At 34.9% G+C, this 17,840-nt stretch overlaps 1 protein-coding gene across 2 annotated transcripts in view; it reads left to right on the forward strand.

Moving 5' to 3' along the window:
- The window catches only part of KPNA3 (karyopherin subunit alpha 3), a 113,627-nt gene that overhangs the window by 53,533 nt on the left and 42,254 nt on the right, over nucleotides 1-17,840 (forward strand). For both annotated transcript variants that reach the window (XM_024569860.4, XM_024569843.4), the window contains 4 exons: nucleotides 7,926-8,015; nucleotides 8,206-8,235; nucleotides 8,319-8,371; nucleotides 8,507-8,602. In XM_024569860.4, the coding sequence (XP_024425628.1) occupies nucleotides 7,926-8,015; nucleotides 8,206-8,235; nucleotides 8,319-8,371; nucleotides 8,507-8,602 (269 nt within the window). The remainder of the gene's footprint in view (nucleotides 1-7,925; nucleotides 8,016-8,205; nucleotides 8,236-8,318; nucleotides 8,372-8,506; nucleotides 8,603-17,840) is intronic.

The raw sequence follows: 17,840 nt of genomic DNA on the forward strand, positions 1-17,840 counted from the left end.
ACTTTTATGCAACCACCAGCACAGTTTTTTTACACCAACATCACCACAAATATATGAGTAATGCATTGCATTATGACACCTATTACATTACTAGGCAATGGGAATTTTTCAGCTCCATTACAATCTTGTGGGACCACCATTATATAAATGATCCATTGTTGAACAAAACACTGTTATGACTGTACTATAGTTTTGTAAAATGTTACCATTGGGAGAATCTGGGCAAAGTGTGCAACGGATCTCTGCATTATTTCTTACAACTGTATGTAAGTTTATAATTATCTCAATTAAAATTTCAGTTAAATATCTGACTGAATTAGTAAATTAGAGTTCAAAAATGCAGCTATTTGATAAGATCAGTTAAGTGATCCTACAGGAAAAATAACTTTTGTTAGGGTGTCAGATTTTTACATGATTGATGAACCAGTAATATTTTTTTAAATTTTAATATCAAAGTATAGCACCTTGAGCAGAATGCACAAAATATGTATATAATATGTAAAACTTGTGGCTGAATATAATTTAGTCAAGTTTTCTGTCTCTTCATTTGCTCATCTGTAAACAAAGATTTTAGTATTATAGGAACTAAAACTAATAAGTTAAGACAATGAGGGTTTTACTGGATAAAAACAAATTGAATTACTTATTTCAAATTTGAAATGGGGCTAATAAATAATCCTTTTTATAACATGTATAAGAAGTGACTGCTGATCTGTTCTACAAATTTAGGCATAGAATTACAGTCACTTTTTCAAGATGGAAAGAGAAATTTGGGAATGGAAAAGAATATTATGTAAGATTAATAACATAGAATTTGTTAATTCCAGATATATTAGGTTGAGTCATAAGAAATTGCCCATAATTAACCTTTTTGACCTACCAAGAGAAAATTCCATGTGGTTCAGAAAAAAAAAGATTTTAAAAGGATCAAATATTGTACATACAAGGATAATATATTAATGGATTTTTTAAGTAATTTAAGAAGTGGATTGTATGTGTTTGAAGATAAGGTGCATATTGAAACTAGGCTAGTTGCCATGTTCTCTGAGCTACCCTCCCAGTTGACAAAAGAACAAGATACCTTGTATAGATACTGAATTTACTATATGTAGTACAGTCTCTAGGAAGGTGAAAATACATAGCTTGTCAAAAAAGGGACAGTTTAAATTACTGCTTTTCATGAAGCCTCCTTTAATGATTAGTCAAATCACGAGAAAAGTGGCCAGGGATTCTCTTATGTTGACTTGTACTATTTTTTGTTAAAGAATGTAAAGTATGATTTTGATGCCCTAGGATATTTTGGCCTACGTTAGTATGTTTTTAGTTCAAATGCAGGGATTATTACTTTACTTTTTATTTAAGAAAACAATTTACTGGGAAGCTGTAATAACTCTAAACTTGTATATGCCTTCTTATAATAATACGTCCAAGTATATATAAAATAAAAATAACAAGTATACATAAAGCAAAATTACAAGGAGTAATTTATGAAGACTTAATCATTATGGGAAATTATCTTGTCAGTAAGGAATCAACACTAGTTAATGAAAGATAGAAAAGTTAAATAACAATTTGCAAGTGTTATCTAATAAGCACATATTTTAAATCTACTTTTTGCAGATGACATGATTCTGTATGTGTAAAACCCTAGAGACCCTGCCAATAAACTATTAGAAACAATAAACAAGTCTGGGAAAGTTGCAGGATACAAAATTAATGTACAAAAATCCACTGCTTTCCTAAATACTAACAGTGAAACTTCAGAAAAAGAAGTGAAAGAAACAAATCCTTTTGCAATTGTAACCAAAAGAATAAAATACCTGGAAATAAACTTAACAAAGGATGTGAAAGACCTATATGCTAAAAACTACAAAGCATTATTAAAAGAGATTGAAAAAGACACAATGAAATGGAAAGATATTCCATGTTCATAGATTGGAAGAATCAACACAGTTAAAATGGTCATATTATCCATAGCAGTATACAGATTTAATGCAATCCTCATCAAAATCTCAATGTTTTTTTTTTTAAGATTTTATTTTTAGAGAGAGGGGAAAGGAAGGAAAAAGAGAGGGAGAGAAACACCAATGTGTCATTGCCTCTCATGTACCCCCCACTGGGGACCTGGCCCACAACCCAGGCAGTTTCCCTGCCTGGGAATTGAACCGGAGACCCTTTGGTTTGCAGGCCTGTGCTCAATCCACTGAGCTACAACAGTCAGGGCTCAATGTTATTTTTTAAAGAAATAGAATGAAAAGTCATCAGGTTTGTATGGAACCACAAAAGACCCCAAATAGCCAAAGCAATTCTGAGAAAAAAGAACAAAGCGGGATATATCACACTACTTTGACTTCAAATTACACTACACAGCTATGATCATCAAAACAGCATGGTATGTACAGAAAAACATACACACAGACCAATGCAACAGAATTGAGAGCCCAGAAGTAAAACCACATGTATATGGGCAAATAATTTTTGACAAAAGAGCTAAAAATACACAATGGAGTAAAGAAAGCTTCATCAATAAATGGTTCTGGGACATGCAAAAGAATGAAACTGGGTTATAGTTTGTCTTCGTGTACAAAAATTAATTCAAAAATAGATCAAAGATTTAAATATAAAACCTGAAACAATAAATTACATTGAAGAAAACATAGGTACTTAACTTATGGACCTTGGTCTTAGAGAATGTTTTATGAATTTGACCCCCAAAGGGAAAAATACATGAGTGGTACTATATCAGACTAAAAGTTTCTACACAGCAAAAGAAACTACTACCACCAACTAAAAAAAAGGCAACCAACTGAATGGGAGATGATATTTGCAAACAGTAGCTCCAATGGGGGGTTAATATCCAAAATATATTAAGAACTCATACAACTCAACACCAAACAAACAATCCAATTTAAAAATGGGCAGAAGACCTAAACAGACACCTCTCCCAAGAAAACATACAAATGGCCAACAGATACATGAAAAGCTACTAAACTTCACTAGCTGTTAGGGAAATGGAAATCAAAATTACAATGTGATACCACCTTACACCTATTAGAATGGCTGTTATCAACAATACAAGTAATAAGTGCTGGAGAGGTTGTAGAGAAAAAGGAACCCTCATTCACTGCTGGTGGGATTGCAAACTGATACACCCACTATGGAAAACAGTATGGTGGTTCCTCAAGAAATTAAGAAGAGAGTACCATATGACCCAGCAATCCCTCTTCTGGCTATATACCCAAAAAACTTGAAAACATTTATTCACAAAGATACATGTACCCTTATATTCATTGCAGCATTATTCATGGTGGCCAAGACATGGAGACAACTAAAATACCCTTCGAAAGAGGATTGGATAAGGAAGATGTGGTACATACATACTGTGGATTACTGCTCAGCTATAAGAAAGGATGTCATTTGCGACAGCATGGATGAAACTTGAGAATAAATATACTAAGTAAATTAAGTCAGTCAGAAGAAGCTAACAGCCATGTGATTTCACTTATGTGAAATATAAAACCAAAACTTAACAGACACAGACAACAGTATGGTGGTTACCAGAGGGAAGCAGGTGGGGTGGGGTGAATAGTAAAGGGTAAAGGGGGCCAAATATATGGTGACAGAAGATGATTTGACTTTGGAGAGTGGGCACACAATGCAGTATACAGATCATGTATCACAGAAATGTACACTTGAAACCTATGTGATCTTACTAATTAATATCACCCCAATAAATGTAATTTAAAAAGAAAAAATATCCCATACATATTTGAAAATTGGTTTTGTGATAGTATAAGACTGTAGTTTCCAAACTGAGTTACCATGAGGTTCCATAGAAGACTCAAAAGGACACCTTACAATATTGTAAATTTTTTTTAGAGAAGCAGTGCTATTTAACATAGATACCACAGAACTATTAGATCTTGAGATAGTTCACAGTTTTTAAACATTAGATTGTACTATATTCCTTTCAATTCGATGTTCTAAGAGAAATAAAAATTTTTCAATTTTTTGTTATCCCCCCCCCAAAAAAAGTTCAGTAAGTTGTTTGGACCTAAGTACTTAAGAAAATACTAGGTATTTCCTTTGGCCTACATTGTATACTGACAAAGTTTGGGAAACCTTGGTATAAAGCAAATGTCAGTTAATTTTAATGTACAGAGTGTATTCTCTGATCACAATACAATTAAATTAGAAATTAGTGAATAAGATAGTTACAAAAACCTCTTAATTGTGAAAAAATGAAGCACTTCTAAATACCATGGGCATCAAAGAGATCCTAATGGAAATTAGGAATCCTTAGAAATGAACAAAAGAAAAAATATTACTTGTCAGATCCTGTAGAACACATTTAAAGTGGTATTTCACTTTATAAGAAATTTATAGCAGGTAGAAAGAACAAATAATAGGCATTTAAAAGGCATACATTCAAACCTCAGTTCTTGACCATCTCCCAGGTCAAACAATTTGGTTCTTGAACAGCCTCACGAATTAAGTTTGAGAGTCAAGGTTCCACTGTATTAATTTATATGTAGCATGAGTTTTAAAATATTAATACATTGCTTAGTTTTTGCTGCATAATAAACCACTCCGAAAGTAAGTGGCTTAAAACAGTTGCCATTTTATTCAGCTAATCATTCTGTGGGGTTAGCGTAGTAGTTTTTCTGCTCTGGGCCAGTTCAACTGATCTCTGTGGGCTCCCTCATGGTGGGTTAGTTGGTGACTAGATGATCTAAGATGTTCTCACTCAAGTTTGTGGCTGTTGCCTGGGACCTTGGTGGTCCTCCGCATAGCCTCATCCTCCAGCAAGCTGGCACAGTGTTGTTCACATGGTGGTTTTAGAACTGTAAGAGCAGAAAGAGGACGTGCTTTGACATACAAGTCCATTTGCTTTCTGTCCCATTGCCAAAGCAAATTATACAGCCACATCCAGAATCATCGTGGAACCAGATTATCCCAAGGCATGGATATAGGGTGGGGGATTATAGACATTTCTGCAAGCAGTCTAACACAATTTGAATATGGACAATTTCATGCCAATAAATTTGAAAACTTAAGTGGGGTAGATCATTTCCAAGTAGAAAAAATAATAATTTACCCTAAGAAGCAATGAAAAACCTCAATAAATCTCAAAATAATGAGAGATTAAATCAGTAGCCAAAAATTTACCCTCTCCCACTCACCTGAAAAAGAAAAGTTAACCTTACAGATTGAACTCCAGCAAGCAAGCATTCAAAGAACAGTTAATTTTAGCCTTATTAAATGATTTCAGAGAAAGTAATAGGGAACACTTCCCAACTCATTTTATGAGGCTATCAAAATTAGAACCTCAGGAACCAGACCAAAACATCCTGTGAAAAGATATTTACGAACACAGGTGAAAAAAGTTCTAAATAAAATAAAATATTTTTTTAAATTTCAGGAGATGTATATCTCAGGACTTGCAAGATTATACGTTTAACATTGCAAGGTTCTAAGTTTAACATTAGAAAATCAATTAGCACATTTACAGGTGAAAGGGAAAAGTTATATGTCCACTTCAATAGATGCAAAAGAAGCACAATTAAATAAAATTAAGTCCCTATTTGTGGCTTAAAGAGATTTTTTAAAAATCTAGCAAATCAGGAATAGAAAGGAGTTTCACACCCAGAAAAAGCCAGTAAACATCGTATATAATGATAAAGTGCTCTTCCCCAGATTGGGCATCTCTCTAAATAGGAAGCTTTGGTTGTATTTATGCTTTATATTGCTTTTGTGCCAGAAATACCTGGGAGAGTAGGAGGAATTAAGGAAAATTCCTAAAAGGTATTTGAGAGCTTCAGTATTCAGGCTCTGGAAAATTAGAGGAAAACAGAGTGAAAGCAGAATGGGATCAGGGTTAGATTATTTTTTTTGTTTTATCTGACAGTGGATAAACTTTGTTGAAAATTTTTAAATGGATAAAATCCCAAGAGATGTTAAAAATTATAATAGATTCAGGAACTACTATAAAGGACACATGGACAAAACCAAGGGGGAGGGTGGAGATGGGGGAGGGAAGTGGGTTCAGCTGGGGTGGGGTGGAGGGACGGGGAGAAAAGGCATACAACTGTAATTGAATAACAATAAAAAATTAAAAAAATTATAATAGATTTTAAAATTAGGTATGTTACAAATATCAAAGTAAATTCATAGATTTTTTTAAAAATTTGAAAGTTTCAAACATGTGGTTTGAAATTCAAATTTGCACAATAGTACAAAAAACTGGATAACTCCCTCATTCAGCCCCCCAGTTTCCTTGATTCTTAGCATTTTCTATATTTGCCTTATTCTCTGATTTTTATATATATATACATTTTTCCTTTAAATCAGTTAAATTGTAGGCAATTATGCCTATTATGCTTAATGCATCCATTAATATTTCATAAAAGCATACTTTCCTAAGTAACCACAGTATATTTGTCAGATTAATATAGATACATTTTTACTATCTACTTTGTAGACCTAACTCATATTTGCTAATTATTCCCAATATCCTTTGTAAATCCAAGATCCAATCCAGGATTAGACATTGTAGTTAGTTCTCATGTTTCTTTGGTTTCCTTCTTACCAACAGTTCCTCAGTTTTTAATCTTCTGAGCAGTTTTAAATTATTAATATTAATATTAAAAACAACTCTAAAATAGTAAAGAGTTTTTTTTAGAAGGACAGATTTGCATGTGTTTTACTTTTCTTAGGTTGTTTTTATTATTTTGGTTAAGAATACCACATAAGTGTGTTGTCTCAGTTCATCAGAACAGATGGCACAGTTTTGTTTTTTCCTTTATCCCTGATCATAACCTTTGTCACTTGTTCAAGATGCTGTCTGACAGGTTTTCCATTTGTAAATTAATAATTATTTTGTGAGGATCCACTTGACGCTATAAATTATCAGTGCATGATTTTTAATACTTGTGAGAGCTGTTAATTTAAAACTAACGTAAAATTATTTGAAGTTACTAAAGTATGCTATCATATAAGTGGAAGTTGCTAATCTCTCAATTAGCATATATTAATAAACATGAGTTTGTCCTAAAATGCTTACTCATCACATAGCACAAAGTAGATGCCATGTAGATAAGCCAATAAGCTTCAGATATAGATATATTTCTAGTTTTATCTTTCTATTTGATATGCATTTTAATATCAATATTAATGCCTCTTTAATAACTTTCTATTATAATCAAACACTTCAGTAAACATTGTACTGAAACTATGTATCATGCCCTTTGAAATTTTAAGTTGTAAAGCATCTTAGAAATCATGTATTCAGTCTTTACCTAATTTATTTTGTCTTAATTCTATAGATAAACTAAAAATTTAGAGAAGATTGATGATTTACCCTAAGTTATATACTTTATGAAATGGTGTAGGTTGCCATTACAAACAGTTGGAATCCCATAAAATTTAGAAATGTATTTGCTAGTAGGGAATTCTTGTTTGTAAAAGCCAGATAACAGGAGTTTAAATCTGAGATTATAACAAGTAGGTGGCAGTTATGATAGTGAATTCCCATGCTCCACAGTCCCAACAAGAGACAAACTGCACTGAACTCCTTTTCATTAATCTGACTTCCTAGCAGATTGTTTCAGGCAACCATTAGCAATAAGTAGATGAAAGGTAGCATATTAGTTGAAATATATTTTCTAGACTTCATAATAATAATAGTGCATCCCTAAATTTAAACCTTCATTAAAGATTGGGAAGCATAGTATTGGTCAAAACAATAGGGGCTTAATAAATAGTATATGTGTGTGTATGAAATTTAAATATAAATTTATGTAGAAACTCCTTATGTAGAGATCCAGTTTCTTTCACAATTGCCCGAAAAGTTTAAATAATTCTAATGGAATTTTTATTATCAGTACCCTGATGGCTTCTTAAACTATTTATTGGTTGCCTTTCAGAACAAAAGAGATGAACACTTACTGAAAAAAAGGAATGTTCCCCAAGAAGAAAGTTTAGAAGATTCAGATGTTGATGCTGATTTTAAAGCAGTAAGTTACCTTGTTCTTATAAAGTATTTTTGATACAGTTTTTGTAATACCCAGAAAATTTCATTTTTAATCTAAAATCAATTGTACAATGATAATTAAAGTATATTAATTTATAACTGTAATAAATAAACTAATAAGTACAATTTTGCTAACAAACTCATTGCTAAATTATCTTTTCTTTCTTTTTAAGCAAAATGTAACCCTAGAAGCTATATTGCAGGTAAGTTATTTAATATTCTTATTTTGAAATATTTTTAAATTGAATTTTTTTTTATTTTTTGAAATTTACATTTCATGTTGCAGAATGCCACAAGTGATAACCCAGTGGTCCAGTTGAGTGCTGTCCAGGCTGCAAGGTAAATACTAATTCGTCCAGAGAGAGGAGTAACATCACACATAGGATGTCTTAATGGATAGTCTAGTAGTAGTACATTGTTATTTCTGTTCATAGTATGAAAACTATAACAACCCTCTTATATTTCTTTTTCTAGAAAACTATTATCCAGTGACAGAAACCCACCAATTGATGACCTAATAAAATCTGGGATTTTACCAATTCTAGTCAAATGTCTAGAAAGGGATGATAAGTAAGTACAGATTTGATTCCCTCTTCACTTTTTTCAGTTAACTGAAAATTTAAGAGTTTTATTTAAGCATTGGGTTCAGTTTAGTTTTACATTTATGTTGTTTATTATGTATTTTCATGTAATCATTCTGTCATTATATTCAACAGACCTTAAGTACTTCTTTTTTGTTTATAAAGTATGCATATATTTTCTAGGAAATTTTTACCTTCTGTTTATTGTCTTTTCTAACTTATCTCAAATATTTAGAGTGTTCATTTATTAGTATTTTAAAAATAATATTTTAAAACAAGCCAAATGGTGTTTGAGTCACTCTTTGCTTATGAGTCTGTGTATTGAATAAACCTCATGACTGAGTCAAGGTGAATAATTTCCAGAACTGAGTAGCTCTTAGGAATATTCCAGCTGATCCATTGATCCCCTGCATAGTCTTTAACAGAACTTCAGCCATGATTAGTTGTCCAACATCATGCTTTTTATTTGTATAAATTAAAAATAGGGCAAGTTACACGTTTACAAAATAGAAAGGAAAGAACACCACTTGGTATCTTTTGAGGTACTAGCCCCATTTCTGTTAATGTTTCAAGATACCCTGTATACTTAAACCTCTTCAATTTGAATTAAATGGGGAGAATATAAGTTTGAACTCCAAGAACTTTAGAACAAATGCTGATTTTGCATTTTAGAACATTTAGACTAAAAACTGGGATATTTTGCTAACTGTTGGGTAAGGAATTTTCAATTGGCTAGATAAAAATAATGGTGTTTAAATGTTGCCACTAATGGTTTTCCATTTTGTGACAAAGCTCCAAAAGCCCTTAAGATTTTAATATTATCATATATATTTTCTTTAACAAGATTTCTTTAAATAAAAATAAGTTTTACTTCAGCTGTTTAAAAAATATTTTGTATTTTGTTCTATCTCTACCTTTAAGGCCCTCTTTTTGTTCTTGATCTGCTTCTCTTCATCATATTTTCCTTTTCAGTTTTTGGCATAGACTCACTCCGTGGGTGTGTCTGTGAAACATAACATATATACAGAAAAGTATGGTAAATGTAAATATATATTTACATTTATGTATAAATGTAAATATGTATTTATAAATTTATATAAATATAAATTATATATATATTTATATATTTATATATATATCTGTGTAACTGCTACCCAAAGCAAAAATAGAAAATTGTCAGTGGTTTCTATCTGACTTTATGTGAAATATTTTTATAATATAAAATACCATAGATTTTGGACCCTGATTTACTTCCAGGGTTTGCTGTTGACCAAAACTCAAGGGGCTTTTGAGCCTCAGATAACATTATCTATAAAAATTAGGTGGTTGGAGGGAGATCCAAAAGTGACAGCAAAGTAAGTAGAAGCTACACTCACTTCCTCAGAGGACCAATCTGGAATTACAACTAAATTATAGAAGAATCATCCTGAATAACCAACTAAAGACTGGGTGAAGAAAAGTCTTATAACCAAGGATTTACAGAAAAAAACACATCAAGACTGGTAGGAAGGGCAGAGAAACAAAAATGAATGCTCCCACTGCCGTGGGCAGCAGCTGAGGATCCAGAAGGATATCTCAGCTATGGGGGGGTTCCCTCTGAGAAGCATGGGGTCAAAACCACAATTCAGGCTCCTTAGCCCAGAGCACCAGTGCTGGGAAGAGGTACTCACATAACATCTTGCTGTGAAAAGCAGTGGGATTTCTGTCCACCACAGAGAGAGGGGAGTCCACTAGAGACAAGGCACACTCTCAGAGTTCCAACGTACAAAATTTTGTTCACAGCCACTCACCCTGGCCACTGGCAAAAGGAGAATAGAGCAAACTAGTGTCACATGAGGAAAGTCTGGGGTTTGTGGCTCCAGGGAGAGAACTGAAGGGATAGTTGCCAAGATCCCAATGCTGAGTCATTCTCCCATACCACAGACACCATCTTTCTTAGGTGGAGCACTCTCCTCTGCATGGCATCAGCCTGGGAGAAAGTAATAGCCTGACCCTCAAGACTCAGTATTGCCCTATCTGTGGAGCTTACACCTTGCTGAAGAGTATGGCAAGGGACTCTTTCAGTGACTGAGCCTAATAGGCAATCAGCAGGTGGAAGCAGAAGGAGGTGGATATCAGGTTACCTCAGGACTTTTGCTGACCTGCTCCCAGGCCTCATGCTAATAAAAGCCAGCCTTGATGCACAGCTTAGTCCCACATGCACCAAGGCCCAGTAGAGGCAGCCACAAGCTGTGGAGCACTTTGCAGGCCAATCATAAGCAACGTCGTGCATTAGCGCGCACCAGAGGTCTTCCCAAGAGGCCCAGGACCAACACACCCAATGGCCAGCTTGAGACAACATCAGAGCAGATTGCAATAAGCTTCACAAAGCAGCATATCCAAAGGGAGATCTCTGCAGTCACTAAACCCTGCTGAGATAAAGTCTACTTTTTGTGGTTAGCACTTGCAAAGCAGCTTCCATGCCATGGTAGGGGTTAAGCCTCAAAGTCAACCACCCTGAGTATCCATCCCACACATGAAATGGCCAATAATAGTCAAGAGTCAGTTAAAACAAGAGGGCCCACATGACACATACAAGGGACACATCTGGAGCATCCAGCTCCGAATATCAAGAATATTGCACCACTGGATCCCATAGGACACCTAATACATAAAGCCACCCCATGAAGACTGAGAGTCATAGCAGATCTATCTTTTTTAAAAAACATATTTTATCGATTGTGCTATTACAGTTCTCCCTAACTTTTACCTCTTTGTCCCCCTCCACCCCATACCCCCATACTCTCTGGCAATCACCCTTTAGTTCATGTCTGTGGATAATGCGTATAAGTTCTTTGGCTACTCCATTTCCTATACTGTTCTTAATATCCCTCTGCCTATTCTGTAACTACCTATTTGTACTTCCTAATCCCTGCACCTTTCCCCCCAATTCTCTCCCTTCCCCTTCCCACCTGGTAGCCATCCAAATGATCTCCATATTCATGATTCTATTTCTGTTCTGCTTGTTTGCTCAGTTTGTTTTTTAGATTCAATTGTTATAGTTGTGAATTTATTGCCATTTTAATGTTTTTAGTTTTGATCTTTTTCTTAAATAAGTCCCTTTAACATTTCTCATAATAAAGGCTTGGCAATGATGAACTCTTTCACCTTACCTTGTCTGGGAAACACTTTATCTGCCCTTCGATTCTAAATGATAGCTTTGCTGGATAGAGTAATCTAGGTAGTAGGTCCTTGCTTTTCATCACTTTGAATACTTCTTGCCAGTCCATTTTAGCCTGCGAAGTTTCTTTTGATAAACCAGCTGATAGTCTTATGGAAGCACCTTTGTAGGTAACTCTCTGCTTTTCTCTTACTGCTTTTAAGATTCTCTTTTTATATTTAACCTTTGGCATTTTAAATATGATGTGTCTTGGTGTTGTCCTCTTTGCATCCATCTTATTTGGGATTCTGTGCTTCCTGGACTTATATGTCTGTTTCCTTCACCAAATTAGGGAAATTTTCTTTCATTATTTATTCAAATAAGTTTTCGATTTTGTGTTCTTTCTAGTCTTCTTCTTGCACCTCTGTGATTCAAATGTTGGTATGTTTGAAGTTGTCCCAAAAGCTCCTTACCCTATCCTCCCTTTTTTTTATTCTTTTTTCTTCTTGCTGTTACGATTAACTTTTTTTCCTCCTTGTGTTCCAAATCATTGATTTGATTCTCTGCTTCATCCACTCAACTGTTGATTCCCTGTAAACTTTTCTTTATTTCACTTAGTGTAACCTTAATTTCTGCCTGTGTCTGCTTTATGCTGTTGAAGTACCAGTGAGTTCCTTGAGCATCCGAGTAACCAGTGTTTTGAGCTCTGTATGTGATAGATGGCTTATGTCCATTTTTTTTTTTCTGGGGTTTTGTCCTTTTTCATTTGGGCCATATTTCCTTGTCTCCTCATTTTGGCAGCCTCCCTGTGTTTGTTTTTATGTATTAGGTAGAGTTGCTTTGACTCCCTGTCTTAGTAGCGTGGCCTAATGTAGAAAAGCACACCTATAAGTGGTATGGGGCAGAGCCATAGGTAATTGCCTGGGCGGGGAAACCCATGTTGGTGGAGTCTCAGATATGGTGTCTGCACTTTGTGGCTCTGTGTGGGGGAGGGCTCAGAAAAGGGACAATGGCTGCTGCCTGTTAGTGGAGTTTTGTCTGGGAAGAAGCTGTCTCCTGGCACTCACCCTATGCCAAACTTCATTTTCTCCCCATGTGGCACTGGTGCCCTTCAACCTTCTGCCCATCCTAAGTCTGTTGCAGACCCTTTCAGAGGGGACACCTGAGAATCCAGCAGTTTCTTATGCCACCCCAGCCCCCACTGTTTCTGCAACCAGAAGTGAAGGGGACTTATCTTCCTGGTGCTTAAAGCCAGGGCTCGTGATCTGGTGTGGGGCTGGGATCCCTTGCTCCCAAAATATCCTGCCTGATTTTTATCCACCACATGTGGGTGTGAGACTGTCTATTCCATGTCTATGCTTCTCCTCCCCTCCCACCTGTCTGAGTGAATGTGACTTCTTTAATTCCTTGGTAGTCAGACTTCCATACAGCTTTATTTTCTGACAGTTCTGGGTGTTAGATGTTTTGTAGTTTAGTTTTAATTTTTGCTGTGGTTGTGCAAGGAGGAGAGCAGTGTATACCTATGCCTCATTCTTGACCAGAAGTCAGGAGATCCATCTAATACTTTGAAAACAACACAGAGAAGCAGCCAAAGGGGGAACACAGAGAAACAGGCCCAAAATGATACAGCAGGAGAAATATCCAGGAAAAGGACCTAAATGAAATGGAGGCAAGCAATTTATCAGATACAGAGTTCAAAGTAATGGTTGTAAGCATGCTCAACAGCATGAAAAAGGACTTACAAAATCATTGAAAAGTCAAATGAAAAATACAATATCTGAAATGAAGAATACACTGCAAGGAGTAAACAGTAGGTTGGAAGAAGCAGAGGATCGAATTCAGCAATTTGGAATACAAAGTAGAAAACAACACCAAATCTGAGCAGCAAAAAGAAAAAAGAATTTTAAAAAAATGAGGATAGTTTAAGGGTCAATATGAAGCATAACAACCTCTGCATTATAGGTATACCAGAAGGAGAAGGGAGAGCAAGTGATTGAGTATGTATTTGAAGAAATAATGACTGAAAACTTTCCTAACCTGGGAAGAAAAAGACACAAGTCTGGGAAGCACAGAGTCCCAAACAAGCTGGACCCAAAGAACCCCACTACAAGACATATCATAATTTAAACAGCAAAGGTAAAAGACAAAGAATCTTAAAAACCATAAGAGAAAGACAGTTACCTGCAAGGGAGCTCCTATAAGACTAGCAATTGATTTATCAACAAAAACATTTCATGCCCAAGTGGACTGGCATGAAATATTCAAAGTGATGAAAAGCAAGGACCCACAACCAAGATACTTTACCCAGCAAGGCCGTCATTTAAAATTGAAGAAGAAAAATGCTTTGCAGACAAAAAGAGCTACAAGAGTTTGTTGCCACTAAGCCAGTATAACAAGAAATGTAAAGGCCTGTTTTACAGAAAAGAAGAAGAATGAAAAAAAAAACAGGAACATAGTTACAAGAATAAAATGGAAATAAATATGTACCTATTGATAATGCTTTAAATGTAAATGACTTAAGTGCATCAGTCAAAAGGCATGGGGTAGTGAATGGATAAGAAAAAAGACCCATGTATACACTGTCTACAGGAGACCCACCTGAGAACGAAAGATATACATAGACTAAAATAAAGTGATGGAAAAACATAATTCATGCAAGTGGAAATGAAAAAAAACTGGGGTAGCAATACTTACATCTGACAAAATAGACTAAACAAGAGACAAACAAGGATACTACATAATGAGAAAGGGATTATCAGCCCAACAAGAGGATATAACCCTTGTAAACATTGATGTACCCAAAATATGACCTCCTAAATATGTAAGGCAAATCTTGATGGGCATAAAGAAAAGATTGTCAGTACTACAGTCATAGTAGGAAATTTTAACACCCCATTGACATCATTGGCTAGATCTTCCAGACAGAAAATCAACAAAGAAGTGGTGGCCTTAAATGACACACTTCATCAGATGGATATAATTGATATCTTCAGAGCATTTCACCCCAAGCAACAAAATATACCCTCTTTACAAGTACACATGGAATATTTTCTAGCATAGATAACATATTAGGAACAAAACAAGTCTCAAATCATATCAGACATCATCTTTGACCATAATGATATGAAAAGAAAAATCAATCACACACAAAAAAACAAATACAAAGACATGCAGGCTAAATAACGTGTTATTACACAATGAGTGAGTTAACAGTGAGATCAGTGAATAAATAAAAGATACCTTGTAACAAATGAAAATGAGAACACAACAACCCAAAAAAATCTATGGGACACAGCAAAAGCAGTTCTAAGAGGGAAATTCATAGCATTACAGACTTATCTCAAAAACTAAGGAAAATCTCAAATAAACGATCTAATTTTACACTTGAAGGAACTGGAAAAATAACAACTGCCAAAGCCCATTGTGAGTAGAAGGCCATAATAAACATCAGAGCAGAAATAAATGAAATAGTCTAAAAAAACACAGTATAAAAGATCAGTGAAACCAAGAGGTAGTTGTTTGAAAAGATAAACAAGGTTGACAAACCTTTAACCATACTCATCAGGAAGAAAAAGAGGACCCAAATAAAATCAGTAACACAAGAGAAGTAATAACTGACACCACAGAAGTACAAGGGATTGTAAGAAAATATTACAAACTATATACCAACAGATTGGACAATTGTGATGAAATGTATAAATCCCTAGAAACACATAATCCAATACTGAGTCAGGAAGAATCAGAGGATCTGGATAGACAGATCACAACTAGTGAAACTGAAGTAGTGATAACAAAAATTAAAAAACACCCAACAAACAAACATCCAAAACCAATGGCATCACAGGTGAATTCTACCAAACATTCAAAAAACTAACACGTATTTGTCTCTAAGTATTCCAAGAAATTCAAGAGGAGTGAAGACTTTCAAGCTAGGCCAGAATTATTCTAATTCTAAAATCAGATAAAGATGCTATATAGAAAGAAAATTGTAGGCCAGTATTCCTGATGAACCTAGATGCTGAAATCCTCAACAAATATTAGCAAACCAGATCCAGCAGTAACATTTAAAAGAACATAACAAGTGGTATGTGTTTTGAAGATGCAAGTTTGATACAATATCGGCAAGTCAATACACACGATAACACCATATAAACAAAATGAAGGATAAAAACCACATATCATATCTATAGATGCAGAAAAAGCATTTGATAGGACCCACTTATGATAAAGAAACTGTTAGCAAAATGGGAATAGATGGAACATGCCTCAACATAATAAAGTCTGTATATCAGACTCACAGCCAACATCATACTCAGTGGGCACACGCATTTCCCTTAAAATCAGGAAGAAGACAGGGATGTCTGCTTTCACCACTTTTATTCAAAGGAAGTTCTAGCCACACTGATCAGACAAGAAGAAATAGAAGGCATCCGAATTGGAAAGGAAGGAGTAAAACTCATTATTTGCAGATGACATGATACTGTATGTAAACCCTAATGATTCCACCAAAAAACTACCAGAACTGATTAATGCATTTAGTAAAATAGCAGAATAAAAAATAAATATCCAGAAATGAGCTGCATTTTCACACACCAGTAATCAACTATCAGAAAGAGAAACTAGAAATAATCCCATTCACAATTGCTTCAGAGGGAATAAAACACCTTGGAATAAAATTAACTAAGGATGTAAAAGGCCTATACTTGGAAAGTTATAAAACACTGAAGAAAGAAATTGTAGAAGGTACAAATAAGTAGCAGCATATAATATATTCATGATTGGAAGAATTAACATCATTAAAATGTCCACACTACCCACAACAATCTATAGATTCAACGCAATTCCTATCAAGACACCAGTAGTGTATTTCACTCAACAAGAACAAATATTCCAAAAATGTATATGGAATCACAAAAGATCCCAAATAGCCACAGCCTTGTGAAAAGAATATTAAAGTTGGAGGAATCACAACTTTATCATCTTGTACTATCATCTTGTACTTGTGATATCAGATGATATCACCTGATATCATCTTATATTACAAGGCAACTGCAATCAAAACAGCATGGTCTAAGGCATAAAAAGAGATATACATCAGTGGAACAGAATAGAGAGATACAAAATAAACCCATGCCTTTATAGCTAATATTTGTCAAAGGAGGTGGAAACATAAAATTGTGGTACAGGTACTCTATTCAATAAATGGTGTTGGGAATATTGGACAGATAATGTACCCCCCAAAAATGAAACTAGATCCCCCTCTTACACCATACATGAGAATAATAAACCTGAAATGTATTGAAGACTTAAATTTTAGACTCGAAACCATAAAAATCCTAGAAGAAAACATAGGCAGTAAAATCTTGGACATTTCCTTTTATTGATTATGCTATTACTGTTGTCCCAATTTTTTTCTCCCCTTTATCATACCTCTGCCCTGCACACCCCCACACCCTCCAGCATTCTCCCCACCTCAGTTCATGCCCATGGGTTATACATACAAGTTCTTTGGCTTCTCTATTTACTATACTGTTCTTAACTTCCCCCTGTCTGTTTTATGCCTACCAATTAATGCTTCTTATTCCCTGTACCTACCCCCCCCCCATTCTCTCCCATCACCTCCCCACTGATTACTCTCCATGTGATCTCCATTCCTTTGATTCTGTTCCTGCTCTAGTTGTTTGCTTAGTTTGTTTTTGTTTTTAGGTTTGGTTGTTGATAGTTGTAAGTTTGTTGTCATTTTACTGTTTTTGATCTTCTTCCATTTCTTAAGTTTCTTTAACATTTCATGTAATAAGGGCTTGGTAATGATGAACTCCTTTCACCTGACCTTATCTGGGAAGCACTTTATCTGCCCTTCCATTCTAAATGATAACTTTGCTGGATAGACTAATCTTGGATGTAGGTCCTGGCCTTTCATGACTTGGAATACTTCTTTCCAACCCCTTCTTGCCTGCAAGGTTTCTTTTGAGAAATCAGCTGGTAGTCTTATGGGCACTCCTTTGTAGGTAACTGTCTCCTTTTCTCTTGCTGCTTTTAAGATTCTCTCTTTATCTTTAATCTTGGGTAACTTAATGATGATGTGCCT

Source organism: Desmodus rotundus, chromosome 13 (genome assembly GCF_022682495.2).
Source record: "Desmodus rotundus isolate HL8 chromosome 13, HLdesRot8A.1, whole genome shotgun sequence".
In the NCBI taxonomy this organism is placed as follows: Eukaryota; Metazoa; Chordata; class Mammalia; order Chiroptera; family Phyllostomidae; genus Desmodus; species Desmodus rotundus.